Here is an 18,269-nt window from a genome sequence, read left to right on the forward strand (position 1 = left end):
CCCGGGCGGCAGGCAGCGCCGGAGGGCAGCCGCCACCCGCCACGGCCGGCGCCTCTCCTGCTTTCCCCCCCCCAGGCCTTGAACTTCTCCCATTCGGCGCAGGGCGGGGCAGCTCTGCCCGCAGCCTCCTTTTCATGTGCCGCTTCCCTCTCACCGTCGGCCGAGGCGCGCTCAGCTCGGGCTCCCGGTCCCTCTTCCCGACCGGCTTCCCGCCCTGCCCCTCATGGAGCTGGACTGGCCGTGCAGCCTCTTGGTGTGGCTGCTTTTCCTGGGCAGCCTGGCAGTGCAGCTCCTGCGCTCGGACCTGTTGCTGAGCCGGCAGCTGCTGCTGCGCGTGGGGCTGCTGCCCCTCAGCGCCGCGCTCACGGCGGCTGCCTGCTGGCTCGTCTCGGCCAGCACCGCCCGGCAGAAGCGCAGCGTCGGACGGGAGCAGGACTTCCCTGCTGGCTCCCGTCCGACGCTCTTAGGGAAGAGCGAGCCGGCAGGGAAGTCCTGCAAACGCACGCGCACGCAGGACTTCCCTGCCGGCTCCATGCTCTTCGCTCTTGAGGCAGCTGCTGCCTCAAGAGGGAAGAGCAAGCCGGCTCTTCCCTCTTGAGGCAGCAGCTGCCTCAAGAGCAAAGAGCGTCGGACGGGAGTCGGCAGGGCAGTCCTGCACACGCACGCACTCCCCAGCTGCTAAGGAGCAGCCGGGGAGTGCGTGCGTGCGCAGGACTGCCCTGCCGGCTCCCGCCAGACGCCACCCACTGATTTTCCGGCGTATAAGGCGACTGGGCATATAAGACGACCCCCCAACTTTTGAGAAGATTTTCAGGGGTTCAAAAGTCGTCTTATACGCCGGAAAATACGGTAGCTTGACTCCCTCTTCTTTGTGGCAGCCCTTGAGATATTGGAACACTGCTATCATGTCACCCCTCACCCTTCTCTTCATTAAACTACACATACCCAATTCCAGCAACCGTTCCCTATATTTGAAGAAAGGGTTGCTTTTATTAATTCATGCCAGTTTCTTAAACTGTGTCTTTACATTCTTTTGTTCCATTATTTTCTTCTGTTATAAATGTTTGTAAATGTTGGGGAAAAAATTTAGGAGAACAACACTAATGCCATCTAGTGCATAATTATTCTTCATGGTTGCTCTACAGCAGGGCTCTTCAAACTTGTCCCTTTTATGACTTGTGCACTTCAACTCCCAGAATTCCTCAGCCAGGCACACTGACTGAGGAATTCTGGGAGTTGAAGTCCACAAGTCATAAAAGGGACAAGTTTGAAGAGCCCTGCTCTACAGTGAGGGAGTATTGTTACCTTGAACAAGTTTTTGTTGAACCTTGCCCTTCTGTGCTTCTATATTTCTTGATAGGCAGAAGGAAAAATGTCTAGGGCCTAGGCCTTGTGTGTCCTTTCCAAGAATTGGATCAACCAGTTCCTTTGTATTCATTGAAATGATTTCCTCCTTTGTACTGCAGAGTTTTGTTCCCATGTGTCTTTCCTCCCATTTAAAATGGGTGGGGATGGATGGGTGGAATTGGCATCCAAGGACCATTGGTTTAAAATTGAAAGCAGTGGCCCTTTTGGTCCTTCGGGAGAAGGGCGGTATACAAATTTAATAAAAGTAAAGTAAAAAGTATTCATTTAAATCATTTATATGGCCGCCCTTCTCACAACAGTGACTCCGGCCAACATACACAGGCTAAAAACCAGAATTAAAACCATTAACCCAAGATGCCCCGATTAAATGATCCAATCATCAAAAAGACATCAACAAGGCTGGCCTAACCTGCTTGCCCGGATGCCTGGGGAATTTTGGCAGCTTTGGAGCGTCCCTGTGGTCATGATGGCTGAAAATAAATAGCACAATACCCTTCCAAACTTTTAGTTTGGAAATAGATGGAGATAATGCTATGAGACTTGAAATAATTTGGATTTAAATGCAGGAATGATATTTGCCTAGGAAATACAACTGGTTTCGGTAGCGAGGGAACTGAAATGTAACGTCTTATTGTGCATTTGTCAGGCCAAGCAAATTGAATTACAGTTTACAGTTGGTGAAGCTATTACCAGTGCTGCAATAGGGACCAGTTCTGTAGCTGCCCGTGATGCATGGATAGTAGCTGAAGAAGAATATACTGCTCCTCTTGGTAGGTTTGGGCATAGAATATCTAACAATATATTTCAAAGACCGATTTTAGTTCTTGGCGTATAAGGGGGGGAAAAAGCTTCTGATTTTGAACAAACCCAGAATCTCAGATTTCTATTAAAACTTTTTGTTTCCCTTTTTATTCTGGAGTTTGAAAAGTCACTTAACACGGTACTTGCTTCAGCATAACTTTCACACCTACAAATTAGCTTTGTGCTTATGAGTGATAATAGAACATACTCAGCCAAACTGCAGCCTAAGTTCCAAAACTTAATTTAGTCTCTGTAATGACTTAGAAGGCAAAACGCACATTTTATATCCAAGGGCAGGTTGTAATGTTTTTCATCCATTCAGGTTAAATATTTATGTACTACTTTTTTTTTCTTCAAGTAAACACATTTTTAAATCAGTTAGCACAGGGGTGTCAAACTCAATTTCATTGAGGGCCGCATCAGTATTGCGGTTGTCCTCAGGGGGCCGGGTGGGTATGGGCGTGGGCGTGGCCTACTGCATGGGTGTGGGCATGGGCGTGGCCTACTGCATGGGCGTGGCTAGAGTGCGTATGGCCTACTGGGTGGGCATGGCCAGCTCTACATAGTTCGCATCAAGGGTGCCTATGGGGGACTGGGCAGGAGTGGGACAGATCTGAGGGTCTCTGGCAGAGTGAGGGTCTCTGGGCCAGGGCCAAGGCAGTGGAGGCCGTTCCCTCACTGTTTCCAGGATGGCTTTGTGGGCCACATGAAACCACTTTGCGGGCCGGATCCGGCCCCCGGGCCTTGTGTTTGACATGTCTGGGTTAGCACAAATGTTAAAACAACGACGCTAAAAGGTTAATAACCGCGTCAGCTTTTCTATTCTGTCAGGCTTGAAACTATTTTGTTTGCATGATTAAAAAGAAAAATCCTGTCATTTATGCCTCTTGTAAAATCTCAGCATATACAGGCACTGTACTGGATTGTTTTGGGAAACATTGGAAAGACTGATTAAAAAGAGAGAGAAAGAAAATATGACAAAATAATCCATATTACAGTCCTTATTTGTATATCACTGTAAACTGTAAAAACGTTGCATCTTTTGGGAAGAACAAGTGTACATGAAAGTACCTGAAACTAGACCAAAGTCCAGAATTTATATGTAGAATATTTATAGGCAGAACCGTGAATATTTCAAGTTAAAACATTGCTACTGAGGCTCTGTTTCTGAAATCCTTTTGCTTGCCTTGTACTTAAGTTCTTCTTTGCAATGGTTTAAATGTAACAGATATGAAGATTAATGATGTGGTTCCCTGGGTTCTGGACGTCATTTTGAATAAGCATATCATAAGTCCCAACCCTCACATAAGACAAGCATCCTGTATTTGGCTTTTATCACTGGTGAAGAAGCTGAGTGCCCACAAAGAGATTAAGGTAGGAAGAAAAAAAATGATGTCCCATTCTCCTTTTAGAGGCTGGGGGGAGGGGAATCTGATATAGTTGACCTTCTGTGATTTCGTCGTGCATTCCTTTGTCCTCTTACTTTGCCTGTTTCTGACTTCTCATTTTTCTACTTGTTTTGAAAACGCACTTGCTGGACAAGATGGATACAGGTCCATTAACGGCATGCTGGTTTTTCCAAAACTCATAGAAAAGTAGAAGGATTTTGTTTTTTGAGTCTCACACTTTATTGTATTGTTCTTGACAGCGAGTTGCATTATTCCTGTATTAGCTTGGGGGAAAAATCTGCACGTTCTGACCCATAATCATATTTCAAAGGGTTACCACATCCTTCTACAGGGGGTAACAAAAACTGACAACCTTTCATAGATTGCATTCCTTTCAAGAATAAGCCATCAGAAGCTTTGCACCAAATGTTGTGGGGTTTTTTCTGCTCACAGAGCAAGCCAGAAAAAGGGCAAATTACTCTTATTGGTGGGATTTTGAAATTGGGTTTCAAGTAATAGGTATAAGGTAAATCCCTCTTTTTTCTTCCATAGTCACATCTCAAGGACATTCAAACTGCATTTGTATCTATTTTGTCTGACAGTGATGGTAAGTAGGATCGTGCCTGCATAATTTTGGTCATTGATTAAAAATGCAAATCTTATTAGAAACACAAGTGGTTAAGCTTACAGATGTAGCAAGAAATCTTTCAGTGCAGAGATGTTATTATTTAAATTGTAACTTGCTTGAAAAATTCTGAAATTTGACATTGAAAATATGTAATACCAATGCATAGCATTATTTAAATCAAAAATATAAACTAGTTGTGATTTTTTTAAAAAAAAACAAACAAATCCCACGTATGTTTTTCCAACTAAAATGTTATTTTACAAAAACTAAATATGAGCTTGATCCTGTACCTGTTTTTAATTACATATAAACATGAAGTATGTTGCTATTGCTGAATGCCACCAAGAAAACAAAAGATTTGATAGTATTAATAAAGAAAGGAACCAAATTGTAGGTTCTGAATAAATGGTGGCGTTCGACTTTTGTAAAATTAATCTGGGAGGAAAAAAAATATTGACAACTATATATTGACAGGTTGATTTCAAAAATCAATGCCCAAGACATTCTGCAATGATTTCTATTTGATCTGAATTCTAGTCTTAGCGGATGCATATGCTATAGTGCAGGGGTAGGCAACCTCGGCTCTTTTATGACTCATGGACTTCAGCTCAGCGTAGCTGACTCAGGAATTCTGGGAGTTGAAGTCCATGAGTCATAAAAGAGCCGAGGTTGCCTACCCCTGCTATAGGGCATTATAGTACTACTGATTAATATAGCAAAATCTGAAATATAGCTGAGAGTTTTTGTTTGTTATCATTTAATCATTTAGGCATTTCAAGTGCAACTACTTTTCTCTCAAATAAAAAACTTCCAGACGACTGAACTTTCTGTGATTTCAGACCTGTTCAGTCTGACTGAGAATTACTTCCATGTTGTGATTGGAGAGTCTTGAGAGGAGACTGCTTGTTGTTCTTTCCTGAGGAGATGGCTTTCTAGCATTAACATTTCTTGCCTTGCTTTTAGGGATTCTATTATTGCTGTGTGTTTGAGATATTTATATAATTTTGAATGGGTAAATGTGATTGAACTGGTATTGCACTGGGTAATGTTTGGGCATGGAGACCCACATACTGATACTGTATAGCCAAATCAGCCTAGTAAGATTTAATTTGCTTTCTATTTCTTATAGAACTCAGTCAAGATGTGGCTTCCAAAGGTCTTGGCTTGGTGTATGAGCTTGGAAATGAACAAGATCAACAGGAACTAGTTACTACACTTGTTGAAACTCTTATGACTGGGAAAAGGTATTTTAGTGCAGAGGTCCCCAACCTTTTGGGCACCAGGGACCAGTTCTGCGGAGAGAAGAATTTTCCACGGACCGGAGGGGGCGTGGTTTTGTGTGCTGCCTGCATCCCATGGATGGGGCTTTGTTTGTGCAGACCGGTTGCTGGCATGCCGCAGCCCGGTACCGGTCCACAGACCAGGGGTTCGGGACCCCTGTTTTAGAGAACCTCAATGATGGAATATGTATCAGGAGGCAGGGAATAATAAAATAGAAGATTAAAAGTTAAGTGAGCTTAAATACAAAGCACATTTGGAGGAATGCTTCAGAAGATCTGAACCATTCTGTTCACATATCCTATGAGTCATATCCATCAACATGTGCTTTGTTTAAAATCCTGAAATTATAAGATGCATTTGCTTTCCTCCTGTGTGGCAATCTATAATTTGATCTGAACATGTTATGCTTTGATGTAACTTATTTGCATCTTGTATCCTAAATATTTTAGGGAACAAAAAGCATGTTAGGATAGTGTGGAATGGTTTTGAAAAAGTGGTAAAATACCTTTATGTGATATGTTTATATTAATATAAACATATATTAATAAACTATATTAATGTTTCTTGTAATACCTGTGTAAGATGATACGTTTGGTCTTTTAAGTAGGCATAATCTTGCCAGTCATTTGTTTAAATATGAGAGAACAGTTGAATTCAGCCTCTTTTCTTTCCCTTTTAGAAATATAAAATTAGGTGAGTAAATATTTCCAGTTACGATAAATTTAAGAGAGGAGTTCCTATTATGCAAAGCCCATTTGCAGTGGTGTTTCTAGATCCAGGTGGAAATGTTTTTCCCAAAATTTGCAAATATTCTGTAAAGAACCTTAACCCCTTCCTTTCCAATTGATTTTGAGAGTAGATCTGCATATAAATGACAATAAATCTGACATGCGAGGCAGAACTACTGCAAGAGGGCATACTCTGGTCCCATAGAAGGATAAAATTAGTCTCTTTCACAGTATAATAAAACACAACATTCTTTTTACAGAGTCAAGCATGAAGTGTCTGGGGAAACTGTGATGTTCCAAGGCTCAGGCCTTGGCAAAACTCCAGATGGGTAAGCTCCTTGATTAATCATGCTGTTTGCGAGCCATTGTGTTATTTCGATCTGTGGTGTAGGTATTACTAGTCATCTGCAAAGGTGCTATAAGTAATTCCAGATGTGTGAATTTATCTGGGCTTTTTTTTTTAAGAATTTTTTTTGAGATGTTTTCAAATCTCACAGAAGTCCAGTCCTAAGATTTCATGAGATTTCCTTAATTCCACATGATTTAAGCCATTTAAAAAAAAACAAAACCATTGAAGTGCTTCAAAGTAGCAGTTGGAGTTTCTTGTGCAGGGTCAAATTTGGCCCATTATTCTCTCCAAACATTCCACTGAAGGCTTGGGCTTCTCCCCAGAAACCAGTTCCTGGGGGAAAAATGGGCTAGAGCAGGGTCAGCAACCTGAAACAGTGAAAGAGCCACTCGGAACCGGTTCCCTCACAAAAGGAAAAACTGGGAGCCACAAAAAATGTGTGCGCATGCGCGTACATGCGCACATGCGCAGAACAGGGTTTGACTGAAGAGTGGAGCCAAGGCGAGATATGCACCTACCCTGCATATTTGAATTGATTGGTTGAAATTTTTAGTCTCGCTTTTTTGGGGGGGGGAAGTACACATAGCAGAGGACTGGGAGCCGCAGGAGACGGCTGAAAGAGCCGCATGCAGCTCCAGAGCCGCAGGTTGCCGACCTGTGGGCTAGAGGTCGGTTTTATGAGGGTCCATTGTTCAAAGGCACTTGGTTCGTCCTAGCAAAGTGGTTCTCTGAGCTGCTCAATTGTTCCTTGAGCCTTGGGGAATGAGAAAGTCATGAAATACTGATACCATTATGGCAAGTAACAAGAGGTGGGAAAATAAGGCTCCGAAATGATCAGGGGCAAGCGGGCCGTTGCCATTGATGTTGTTATTTCAGGTGCGGCATATGTTAACCAACCTGGTCCCTCCAATTTTTTTCCCTACGGAAGCATAAAGAATAGAAGGTGCTGCAAAGATTAGGAAGAACAGTTCAGTTGTCTATAAACCATGTATGTTTGCAGCGCTGGCGTCTATAGTGGCAACTAAGCAGAAGTTAGCAAAAGAAGATTGTCTGGCATGCCAGTGTCCAAGTTAAATGGAGAACAGGTTAGAGAAGTATAATACATCAGCCTTTGCACAAAAGCCCCTGCTCCTGTTTGTTATGGCTGAAACCCAGCACAACCAACATTTAGCTGGAACAGTTTGCCAGAATTTCCAAGATGTAAAAAAACTAACAAACATCTGCTCATCTGCCTTGTGTCCAAACAACAAACCTCTCACAGTTGGGAACTGTGATCCTCTGTCTTTCATAGCTGAGCGTGGACTAGAGGCGGCAAAGTTGAAACAAAAGAGAATTGATAGCCTTACCACGTTTACATTTACATTTTTACTGAAGCCTCAACAAACAAAGAGGGAACACAGACTCAAGCCCTTCCAAATGTATGGTTGTACTAATTCTGAAAGAGAGTGGTTTGCTTATTTGATGTTACAGAATATGGATTTTTTTTCCCGTTTTAATGGGGAAAGGACTTTGAATTATTGCATAACAAATTTTGTTTAAATCTGAGAATTAGTCTTAATTTTAACTGGGGTTTTATTTATGCAGGGACAAATATAATTTTTTTAAATTTGTTTTTAACTTTTGTATCTTGGTCCTTCGGGAAAGGGCGGTATATAAATGTAATAAAATAAAAATAAATAAAAATAAAATATATTGAAAATATTATTTTGACACCCGCCGCCCCCCAAATCTCTAAGTAACCCCTTATGATTTTTTTGAGCAAAATAGGACGTGTAAGAAATAGCATTAATCATTTGCTTCTGTTTTCCCAAGCCAGGGTCTTTCTACTTACCAGGAGCTTTGTTCACTCGCAAGTGACCTCAACCAGCCAGATTTGGTGTATAAATTCATGAATTTGGCCAATCATCATGCAATGTGGAATTCTCGGAAGGTATTTTCATGCAGTGGGAATGGTAGAGCATTCGAAACAAAGAAAGAAAAAGAAACAACCCCCCCGCATTTGTGTTCAGGATAACTTTGAAAGAACGTATCTGCTATTCTGAATTCTGATCTGAAGCCCAACACTTTTTTTTTATTGAAAAGTTTTAACAAACAGTTTATCTTTAACAGTCCCCCTCCCCTCTCCCTCCCCCCCTACCCCTCCCCCCCTCCCCCCCCCGACTTCCCAGAGCTAAATACAAGGTATAGAAAAAAAAACAATCATAAACAACCATATACTAACAACCATAAACTCTAAAATCCATCACTCTCTAGCTTGTATAGGATAATACAAACCTTAGTAATATTAAATATATATAGAGAAGAAAGAAAAAAAAGAAATAAAAAAAGAAAAAAAGAAGGAAGACTTATTCAAATGCTACATGAAACTTCTTAACCCTATATTTGTTCTGGATATACTCAATCCATTTTCTCCATTCCATAATATAACGTTCTTGCGAGTGATCTTTCAAGTAGGCCGAAATCTTTGCCATCTCTGCCAGGTCGGAAACCTTTAAAGTCCATTCTTCTGTGGTCGGCAGTTCCTCTTTCTTCCAATACTGACCTATTAAAAGTCTTGCTGCCGTAATTAAATTTAACATCAACTTAGTGTCCACAACCGTAGCATCTGTGATTATTCCCAACAAGAAGAGTTGCGGACAAAACTTTATCCTTTGCTTAAAAATCTTCTGCATATTCCACCAAATTTTTATCCAGAAAACCTTAACCTTTTTACAAGTCCACCATACATGAAAATATGTTGCATCTTCATCACCACACCTCCAACATTTTGGTTGATAATTCGGATACATACTTGCAAGCTTTTTAGGATCTAAATGCCATCTATAAAACATTTTATAAAAGTTCTCTCTTAGATTTTGAGCTTGTGTAAATTTTACGTTCCTCACCCAAATCTTTTCCCACGTGTCCATTGTAATAACTTCTTGAATATTTTGGGCCCATTTTATCATACAGTCCTTAACAAGTTCTGCTTCTGAGTCAATCTCTATCAATGCAAGATATATCCGTTTAATATGTGCTGGACCCTGATTTCTGATTTGCTTTATCAGATTTTCATCAGTCATTGTGAAACCATTTTTCTGATCTTCTTTCCACCTGGCCCGTAGCTGAGTATATTGAAACCAATTCTGAACAATCTTCTCGTCTCGCAAGAGACTATATGGCTTCAAACACCAGACATTTCTTTCCAAGCTTAGAATCTCCTTGTACGTAGTCACATCATGTTTGAAACCAGCATGTATATTTTCTATTGCGTGTTTTGGAATTGCCCACAATGGTGTCTTACAATCTAGCTTATGTCTGTACTTCTTCCAAACTCTCAGCAATGCCTGTCTTAAAATATGCACTCTAAACACATTATCTACCTTCTTATCATACAACAAATATGCATGCCAGCCAAACAACAAGTTGTGGCCCTCAAGATTTAATAATCTCTCTTGTGTCAAATTAATCCAATCACTTATACCTGCTAACGCAGCAGCTTCATAATATAATTTAAGATTAGGCATTTTAAGACCACCTCTTTCACGAGTATCCTGCATAATCTTAAGTTTAACTCGTGGCCTTTTCCCTGCCCAGACAAATTTATTGATACCTCTCTGCCATTCCTCCAAATGAGAATCTTTCTTAAGAACCGGTATCATTTGAAATAAAAATAAGAATTTAGGCAGGACATTCATTTTTACTGCTGCGATTCGCCCCAACAAAGACAATTGCAATTTTTCCCAACTCTCCATTTCTTTTTGGATTTTTCCCCATAATTTTTCATAATTATTTTTATATAATTTTGTGTTAGAGGGCGACAAAAACACCCCCAAATATTTGACCCTTTTGACAATCTCAAATCCAGTTAATCCTTCTAAGAGGGCCTTTTGCAATGCTGTCATGTTTCTGGCCAAAATTTTAGTTTTTTGTACATTAACTTTAAATCCAGAAATCTTCCCATATTGCATTATTATCTCCATCAGGTCCACAACAGAGCTCTCCGGCTGGGTCACTGTAACAACCAGATCGTCTGCAAACGCTCTCAATCTATAATCCTGATCTCTAATCTGAATTCTGATCTGAAGCCCAACACTTATTGAGTAATTGGGATGAATCAGTTACAGTGGGAGCCTTATATGGAAGAGCTGCTGGTTCACATACAGAATACATAATGTTTATTTTGCTAGTGTTGAATGTTTTCTGTCTGTGACCAGAATCCTGAATGAACATAAAATGGTACAATCTTTTAAGTGTCACATAATGATTTTTCTTTTGTTTTTTTCAGGGAGCAGCTTTTGGTTTTAATGTGATTGCTACCAAAGCTGGAGAACAGCTGGCTCCTTTCCTTCCTCAGTTGCTTCCTCGTCTCTATCGATACCAGTTTGATCCCAATCTTGGGATTCGACAGGCTATGACCAGCATTTGGAATGCACTTGTTACAGACAAATCCGCTGTAAGCGAACCCAGAATAATTCTGTCCCGGTCTTATCACTTTTTTTTTCCATTGAGCAGTCACAACTGCTGTAGATTCTCTCAAATAATAATATTTTTTTAAAAAAAAACTTAAGGAGAACCTTGTTGGAGGAAAACTAATGTCTTTTTCTAAACGTAAGAGTGTACCTTGGATCAGGAAAATACACCAAATGTTTTTTCTTGTTCAGAACATCAATTTAACCTAAAGAATTTTATCATTCTTGAGTACTGGAAATTAGCAAGATGACTCAATAGGATGCATTCAAGCGGAGTTTAGAAGTGGAGACTGGTGGTGGTCAACTGCACGTTCTTAATTTATTAATGTAATATTTTATTTGTAAGATTTCTAATAATTGTTTATTGATAAAACACTCCCAAAACATCAATACAATACGCAATGAAAACAATTTCCTATATATATAGTATGTATAATACTTAACACACACACACACACATTCATTCCTATATTATATACTTCCTATATTCACTGTTTATAAGAAAATAGTAAATATATGTGAAGAAGCCTAAGTCTTTCTGAGCTAAGTTCTTGCCTGCATTAAGGATCACAGTCAAAAACACCACAGACTGCTTTTATTATCTAATTAACTAACTAAAAGAAAATATTTGATATATGTGAATGTATATGTAACTGCTATAGTGTGAGAACATGTGACTGGTGGTAGGTTTTTTTTTCTTTTCTGTATATGACAGAATGATTTTATATAGAGAGTTAACATTCTTCAGCACATAGAGCAAAATCCACATAGGAAAATCACTATGTCAGAATGATCTGAATTAATTTATCCATTTCGATATCTTCTTGAGGTTTTCTCTGAATGATAATGTATACGAAGCAGGGAAAACGGTTTAAAGGTAATTTTTGCACTAAGTTTCTGTTTCATTGTGGTTTGTTGTTGAGTTATAGGAAATCACCAGTATAAATGTTCAGTTTCTTCACTTTTTTGGATGTGGGAATGCTTTTAAGAGTTGCCACTGTTTTCTGTTGGTTCAGGTGGACAAATACATGAAAGAAATTCTTGATGATTTAATAAGCAACCTGACTAGCAATATGTGGCGAATTCGAGAGTCGAGGTATGCATTTTTAAACTCAGTTCATTATTTAAATTAAAATAATTGGTGTTTTGAAAAGCCATACTTTTCTATATATTGGGTTTTCAGGACTTACTTATGTAATTCTGTCAGTTATGTGAGCTGTAAATTTTGGAGCTCGGTGGCAGATTTTGCAATTTCGGTGTTCAAATAATTGGAATTAAGTCATACATGTTAACAGAATGGCTTAATTATAAAAAGTATATTACACATATATTTTGTTTGTTTTCTACCATGTGATTTAATTTGATATAAGCTGTACTAAATAATTACATCTCTGGAACTTTTTTTTTATATTGCTGCAAAGTACCATTTGTAGAATACCACCCATAATATTTAATTTAGAGGGGAATTGTATATAAATACTTGTGCTAAACAACAGCAAATGAGCCTTGTCTTTGCAGGCTCATACATAGTTTAGTCTACTGTGGCCATGAGCAAGGAAATATTTATTGTGTTGTAGAACTAAGTGAATTGTAGTTATGATTTGTTTAAAACAGGTTGACTTAAACTATTGAGGCTAGTGATAGATGAAGACATGATCACTTAAAGTGTTTCCTTAGCAATAGAGAATATATTATGAGTAGTAATGATTGTAAGATTGCAACTTGTTCTTAAAAAGGGAGCTTTAAAAGGGGGATTAATTCTACCATAAGAAATTTAGGCGTACAGGCATTACTATCTGGCAGTTATGTTAGTTCTTCCACATTTCTAAATAATCCATGTTTGGGGAAATTGAATTTGTTTCATTTTATTGAAACTTCATATTACTGAAGAATTGTAATTAAACTCTGTCCATAGCTGTTTAGCACTGAATGACTTGCTCAGAGGAAGACCTTTGGATGACATTATTCATCAACTTCCAGAGATATGGGAAACTCTCTTTAGAGTGCAAGATGATATAAAGGTAGTAAAAAGTTTCATTTTCTGGTACTGAGAAATTACTATTAGCATTGCAGGCAAAGAAGAGCTCACAGCCAAAAATGTGTTTGTATGCTTCCTCAGATATTACGTTGGGAATTCCCAGAACTCAACACTCCTGAATGATAAAGCATTTGTGATCCGTTTTGGCTTTCAGCCTTCATGGCAAAAATATCTGAGCTTTATGAATAAAAAGGGAAATACTTTGAATAAAAAATGATTGTTCATTCTAGTAATTGGGCTACATTTTAAAAAGTATTTATAGAGCATCAAAGGAGTCAGATAGGCATTGGTTTTGATTTAGACTCCTTCCTTTCTCCTTTCTGCAAAGCGGGGTTAGCATTATACTCTGCAAGCTTTATACATACCAAACCCTTGATAGCAATGCAAACTTTTAATTATTTTTCTGGATTCCCAAACAAGCAATTTTGTTTGAAAAAGAGATTTATACAATTACTCCATTAATAGAATCTGAAATTAAAATTGGAAACTGAACGGAAAACTTCCCCTCCCCCTTTTCTTTTTCAGGAATCTGTACGAAAGGCGGCAGAGTTAGCCCTGAAAACATTAAGTAAGGTACATTTTCATAATCACTCCAGTAACTACAAGAATTTTACATCACTCCATGACTCAGTTTGAGCCATAGTATAAAAAATATCTTCAGAACACCAGGGCTTATATAGTGCCATCTGCCATTTGCATGTTATCTATTCTTTTAAGGTATTTGTGAAGATGTGAGATCCATCTAAAGGAATTGCAGGCCAGAAAACCGTGGCCGTACTTTTGCCATGTCTTCTTCTTCTTTTTTTATTGAAAAGTTTTATAAAAGTTACAATATAATCCCCAAAACCAACCCACCCTAACCCCCCCTTCCTCCCCCACTTCCCAGAGCTGAGTACAGGGTTACAAATATAATAATCATAATCTAACTAACATTAACCAACTATATAAATAACCAAGTTCATAATGCGCTTTAACTCCCCTTTAACATAAATACAAGCAAAATAAAAGTAAACATAATAATAGTAAAAACAAACAAATTAATATCCAAGTTATTAAACAATACAATATAGAAATAATAATACCATGTAATTAAAACTAATAAGAATTCCACTATAATAAACTATTAATAATAATAACAATCTAAAATTTACTCATAAGCTAAATGGAACTTTTTAGTCCCATATTTATTCTGAATATAATCTATCCATCTTCTCCAGACCGAAATGTATCTTTCTTGTGAATGATCCTTCAGATAAGCAGAAATCTTAGCCATTTCTGCTAAATTTGACACTTTAAGTGTCCACTCTTCTATAGTAGGCAAGCTATCCTTCTTCCAATATTACCCTACCAATAACCTTGCAGCTGTTATCAAGTTCAACATCAAGTTAGTTTCTTTAATATCACAATCTGTAATAACACCCAATAAAAATAATTGTGGAGTAAACTTTATCTTTCTCTTGAAAATCTTTTGAATGTTCCACCAAATTTTAATCCAAAAAGCTTTTATATTTCTACAAGTCCACCAGATATGAAAATAAGTAGCATCCAAACTGCCACATCTCCAACATTTGGGCTGTAAATTAGGATACAAGACAACTTTTTAGGATCCAGATGCCATCTATAAAACATTTTATAAAAATGTTCTCTTAAATTTTGGGCCTGAGTAAATTTTACAGTTCTAACCCAAATTACCTCCCATATATCCAATGGGATCGGTTCTTGAATATTTTGGGCCCACTTTACCATACAATCTTAACTAATTCCATTTCCGAATCCAATTCTATTAAAGCATTAGAAATTCTCTTTATATGCGCTTGATTTTGATCTTTAATCTGTTTTACCAAATTTTCATCCATTAATGTAATACCCAAACTTCTGATCTAACTTCCACCTAGCTTGCAATTGAGTATACTGGAACCAGGACTGTACAATATTTTCTTGTTTTAACTCAGCTAACGACTTTAATTGCCAATCATTCCCTACCAATCTAAGTAATTCCTTATAAAAAATCATATCCAAATTCACACCCATAAATACAACCTCTATCGCGTGTCCATGAATCCCCCAGATTGGTATTTTATAATTTAACTTATATTAATACTTTTTCCAGACACGCAATAAAGCACTTCTTAAAATATGAGATTTAAAAGCCTTATCAACTTTTTATCATAAAAATTTTTACATCACTCCATGACTCAGTTTGAGCTATAGTATAAAAAATATCTTCAGAACACCAGGGCTTATAGTGCCATCTGCCATTTGCATCTTATCTATTCTTTTAAGGTGTGTGTGAAGATGTGTGATCCATCTAAAGGAATTGCAGGCCAGAAAACCGTGGCCGTACTTTTGCCATGTCTTCTTGATAAAGGAATGATGAATTCGGTAACTGAAGTGCGGACTCTGAGGTATGTTATTCTTACATTTCTTTACTCTCTTCTCTTTTTTTTTCAAATCTCATAGCCAAAAACAATTTTAGCAGAAGGGCTTTATCTATCATTCTTTCTCTTCTTAGTTGAAATGAAATAAGTGAATCCAAGAAATATGTTTACAATAAATAATTTATAGATTCCACTATTGTAGTACTCCATGATTTGCTTAATCACATTGGTTTACATTAAACTATTTACTATAATTTATGAACCAAAGTGGCTCACTTAAGAAAATATGCTTAACTGCAACCTCTTACTCTTACTGTGTTTTCCCGAAAATAAGACCTATCCCGAAAATAAGACCTAGGTTTTACGCGTGCACTTAATATAAGCCCTACACTCCCCCCCCAAAAAAATATAATATAATATAAGTCCACTGTCTGGTTGCATGAGGTGGGGCGAGGTACATGCATAAAAAAATCAAGCTAAGGTGGGGGTGGACCTGCCCCCCACGCCCACTTACCTCAGGATCGCCACAGCCAGGCCTCCCATGCCCCAACACCTGCGTCACCATGGAGCTTTCTTCTGAGCTGCAGAGGCCTTTCTTGAAGGCCTCTGCTGGCGAAACGGAGGCCGGGGGTAATTTGCGCAAGTGGTAATGAGTGGCCGCAAAAGAAGTGGGCTGGCAGCGGCCATGCGGGCTCTTGCTGGACAGGGTTGTTTGTGCTGCCACAAGGTGAGACTGGGGGGGGGGGGAGACAACACCCGAAAATAAGACCTAATGCCTCTTTTGGAGGCAAAAAAATATATAAGACCGGGTCTTATTTGCAGGGAAACACAGGTAGGTGGAAAAAAATCACGATTGTATCAAATAAAGAATTCTACAGTTTCTACAACCAGATATGAAAATATCCATTCTAACCTGCTATAAGCACAGCCACTGAAATTGGTAGACTTCTTGGTGGCATGGACATTTATGGCTTAGAAAGTAGGTAATATAAACTTCCTGGGAATTTGCTGCATTTCATTTATCTTTTGAACTACTATACTTTTGGTTTTTTTAATTATTATTTTAACCCCATTTATATCCCGCCCTTCTCCAAAGACTCAGGGCGGCTTACAATTTAAGCACAAACCAATGTGCTTAGCAATAGCCTTCATTCTATGTATATGTCTGCTTATTAGGGCTTTTGGGGACCCCCAAGCGGCATTATTACAAAGTCAGCTTATTGCCCCCAACAATCTGGGTCCTCATTTTACCTACCTTGGAAGGATGGAAGGCTGAGTCAACCTTGAGCCTGGTGGGATACGTTTTAGCTAATGGAAGTTAATTTCTGTAGCAGATTGTTTTCTGGCACCTAAACAATATCCCGTATGTGGTTGGATGGATTACTACTAGTGAAAAAGAATGCAAATGTGCTTGTCTTCCACTTTTATATTTATAGCATTAACACCTTGGTCAAGATTAGTAAAAGTGCTGGCGCCATGCTGAAACCACATGCACCAAAACTCATCCCTGCTTTGTTGGAATCCCTGAGTGTTTTGGAGCCTCAGGTCCTTAACTACTTGAGTCTGCGTGCTACAGAGCAAGAAAAGGTGAGGGCACTATTAAGTAAGAAGGTTTCATTTATAAAAAGCATTAGCTATTCTAGACTAAAGGCTGGGCTGTTGGTTTGATCTCCAAGCTTGGCGATTTGTCTGCCAACGTTTCTTCTCCATTCAGAGGAACATCTTCAGTGCACTTTGAATTGTCCTCATCTGTCAGAGCACTGGCCTTTAAATACCTTTTTGTGTGATATGAATTGGTGTGTGTGTTATTTGTCCGGATGTTTATGAGTCATGGTTTCGGGCTGTTTGATTGGCTGGCGGTTGTTGCTGGGCCATAGTCCTTGGTGTTTTAAGTATCGTCTGTGTGTCGCAAATGGTGTTTGCCAACCAACCAACCCAATACCAGACCATGACTCAAGAGGCAACCAAACGAACAAAACACCATTTGCAACAGCCCAACTACCAACCCTACTAATATTCAAACACATCTCAGACTAAAGGCTGTCTAGCGGAGGTGGGAATGAGATTAAGATACAGCAGGGGTGTCAAACTGCCGGCCCGCGGGCCAGATGCATCATCAGGAAACCGCGCCCGCCCCATTGCCGGCAATGGGGAAAAAGCTGTGATACGTTGCACGACGTCATGTGACATCGCAAGTTTTGACATGTCTGAGATACATCATCAGTTATTTTCATAAGAGTTGAGATATCCATATAATATTTTTAATTAACATACATGATAAATAAGGTATATTTAATATGTATTTAATTTTCATATGCTATTTAACTAAAATAAGCTCTAGGTTTAATAATTTCATAAAGGGTATTCCTCTTTTTTAAGGAATCTGTCTTTTCAGTCTCTCTGTACATAATATTGCTTGCTACTCTGTATCCAGATATGCCTTCTGTTTTCTCTTGTTACCTTTTAAACTAGATTTTTTAAATCGTTTTTCTTTTTTATCACTTAGGCTGCAATGGATACTGCAAGGCTGAGTGCTGCTAAGTCCTCCCCAATGATGGAAACCATAAATATGGTAATAATTGGTTTTAAGGAAAAGATTTATACAGTGAACCAAGGGAGAGTTCAAGGAATAATGAAATTATTCTGGTTAAGACTGGTAGCAGGATATTGGTATTTCTAATGATTTCATTTAGCAAATTGATCACTTCTAATAATGTCTTGATCAAAACCAAGAAGAATTAGCAAAAAACAAAATTCATGACCTTTTAAAACGGGCTAGCCTTCCTGGCATAACAGAGACGCAAATAAAGTAAGGGGTAAAATAGCCCTGAACACTCAACACACACATACAGAGGAAAG

The 18,269-nt window shown here is 38.8% G+C and overlaps 1 protein-coding gene across 2 annotated transcripts in view; it reads left to right on the top strand.

Annotated features, from left to right (window-relative positions):
• ECPAS (Ecm29 proteasome adaptor and scaffold) overlaps nucleotides 1-18,269 on the top strand; it is a 95,722-nt gene that overhangs the window by 55,432 nt on the left and 22,021 nt on the right. For both annotated transcript variants that reach the window (XM_083353769.1, XM_083353770.1), the window contains 13 exons: nucleotides 2,015-2,138; nucleotides 3,398-3,543; nucleotides 4,110-4,164; nucleotides 5,315-5,429; nucleotides 6,455-6,523; nucleotides 8,356-8,473; nucleotides 10,811-10,978; nucleotides 12,011-12,090; nucleotides 12,910-13,015; nucleotides 13,558-13,605; nucleotides 15,316-15,437; nucleotides 16,847-16,997; nucleotides 17,917-17,982. In XM_083353769.1, coding sequence (XP_083209895.1) covers nucleotides 2,015-2,138; nucleotides 3,398-3,543; nucleotides 4,110-4,164; nucleotides 5,315-5,429; nucleotides 6,455-6,523; nucleotides 8,356-8,473; nucleotides 10,811-10,978; nucleotides 12,011-12,090; nucleotides 12,910-13,015; nucleotides 13,558-13,605; nucleotides 15,316-15,437; nucleotides 16,847-16,997; nucleotides 17,917-17,982 — 1,368 coding nt within the window. The remainder of the gene's footprint in view (nucleotides 1-2,014; nucleotides 2,139-3,397; nucleotides 3,544-4,109; nucleotides 4,165-5,314; nucleotides 5,430-6,454; nucleotides 6,524-8,355; nucleotides 8,474-10,810; nucleotides 10,979-12,010; nucleotides 12,091-12,909; nucleotides 13,016-13,557; nucleotides 13,606-15,315; nucleotides 15,438-16,846; nucleotides 16,998-17,916; nucleotides 17,983-18,269) is intronic.

This window comes from Vipera ursinii (assembly GCF_947247035.1).
Source record: "Vipera ursinii genome assembly, chromosome: 2".
Lineage (NCBI taxonomy): Eukaryota > Metazoa > Chordata > Lepidosauria > Squamata > Viperidae > Vipera > Vipera ursinii.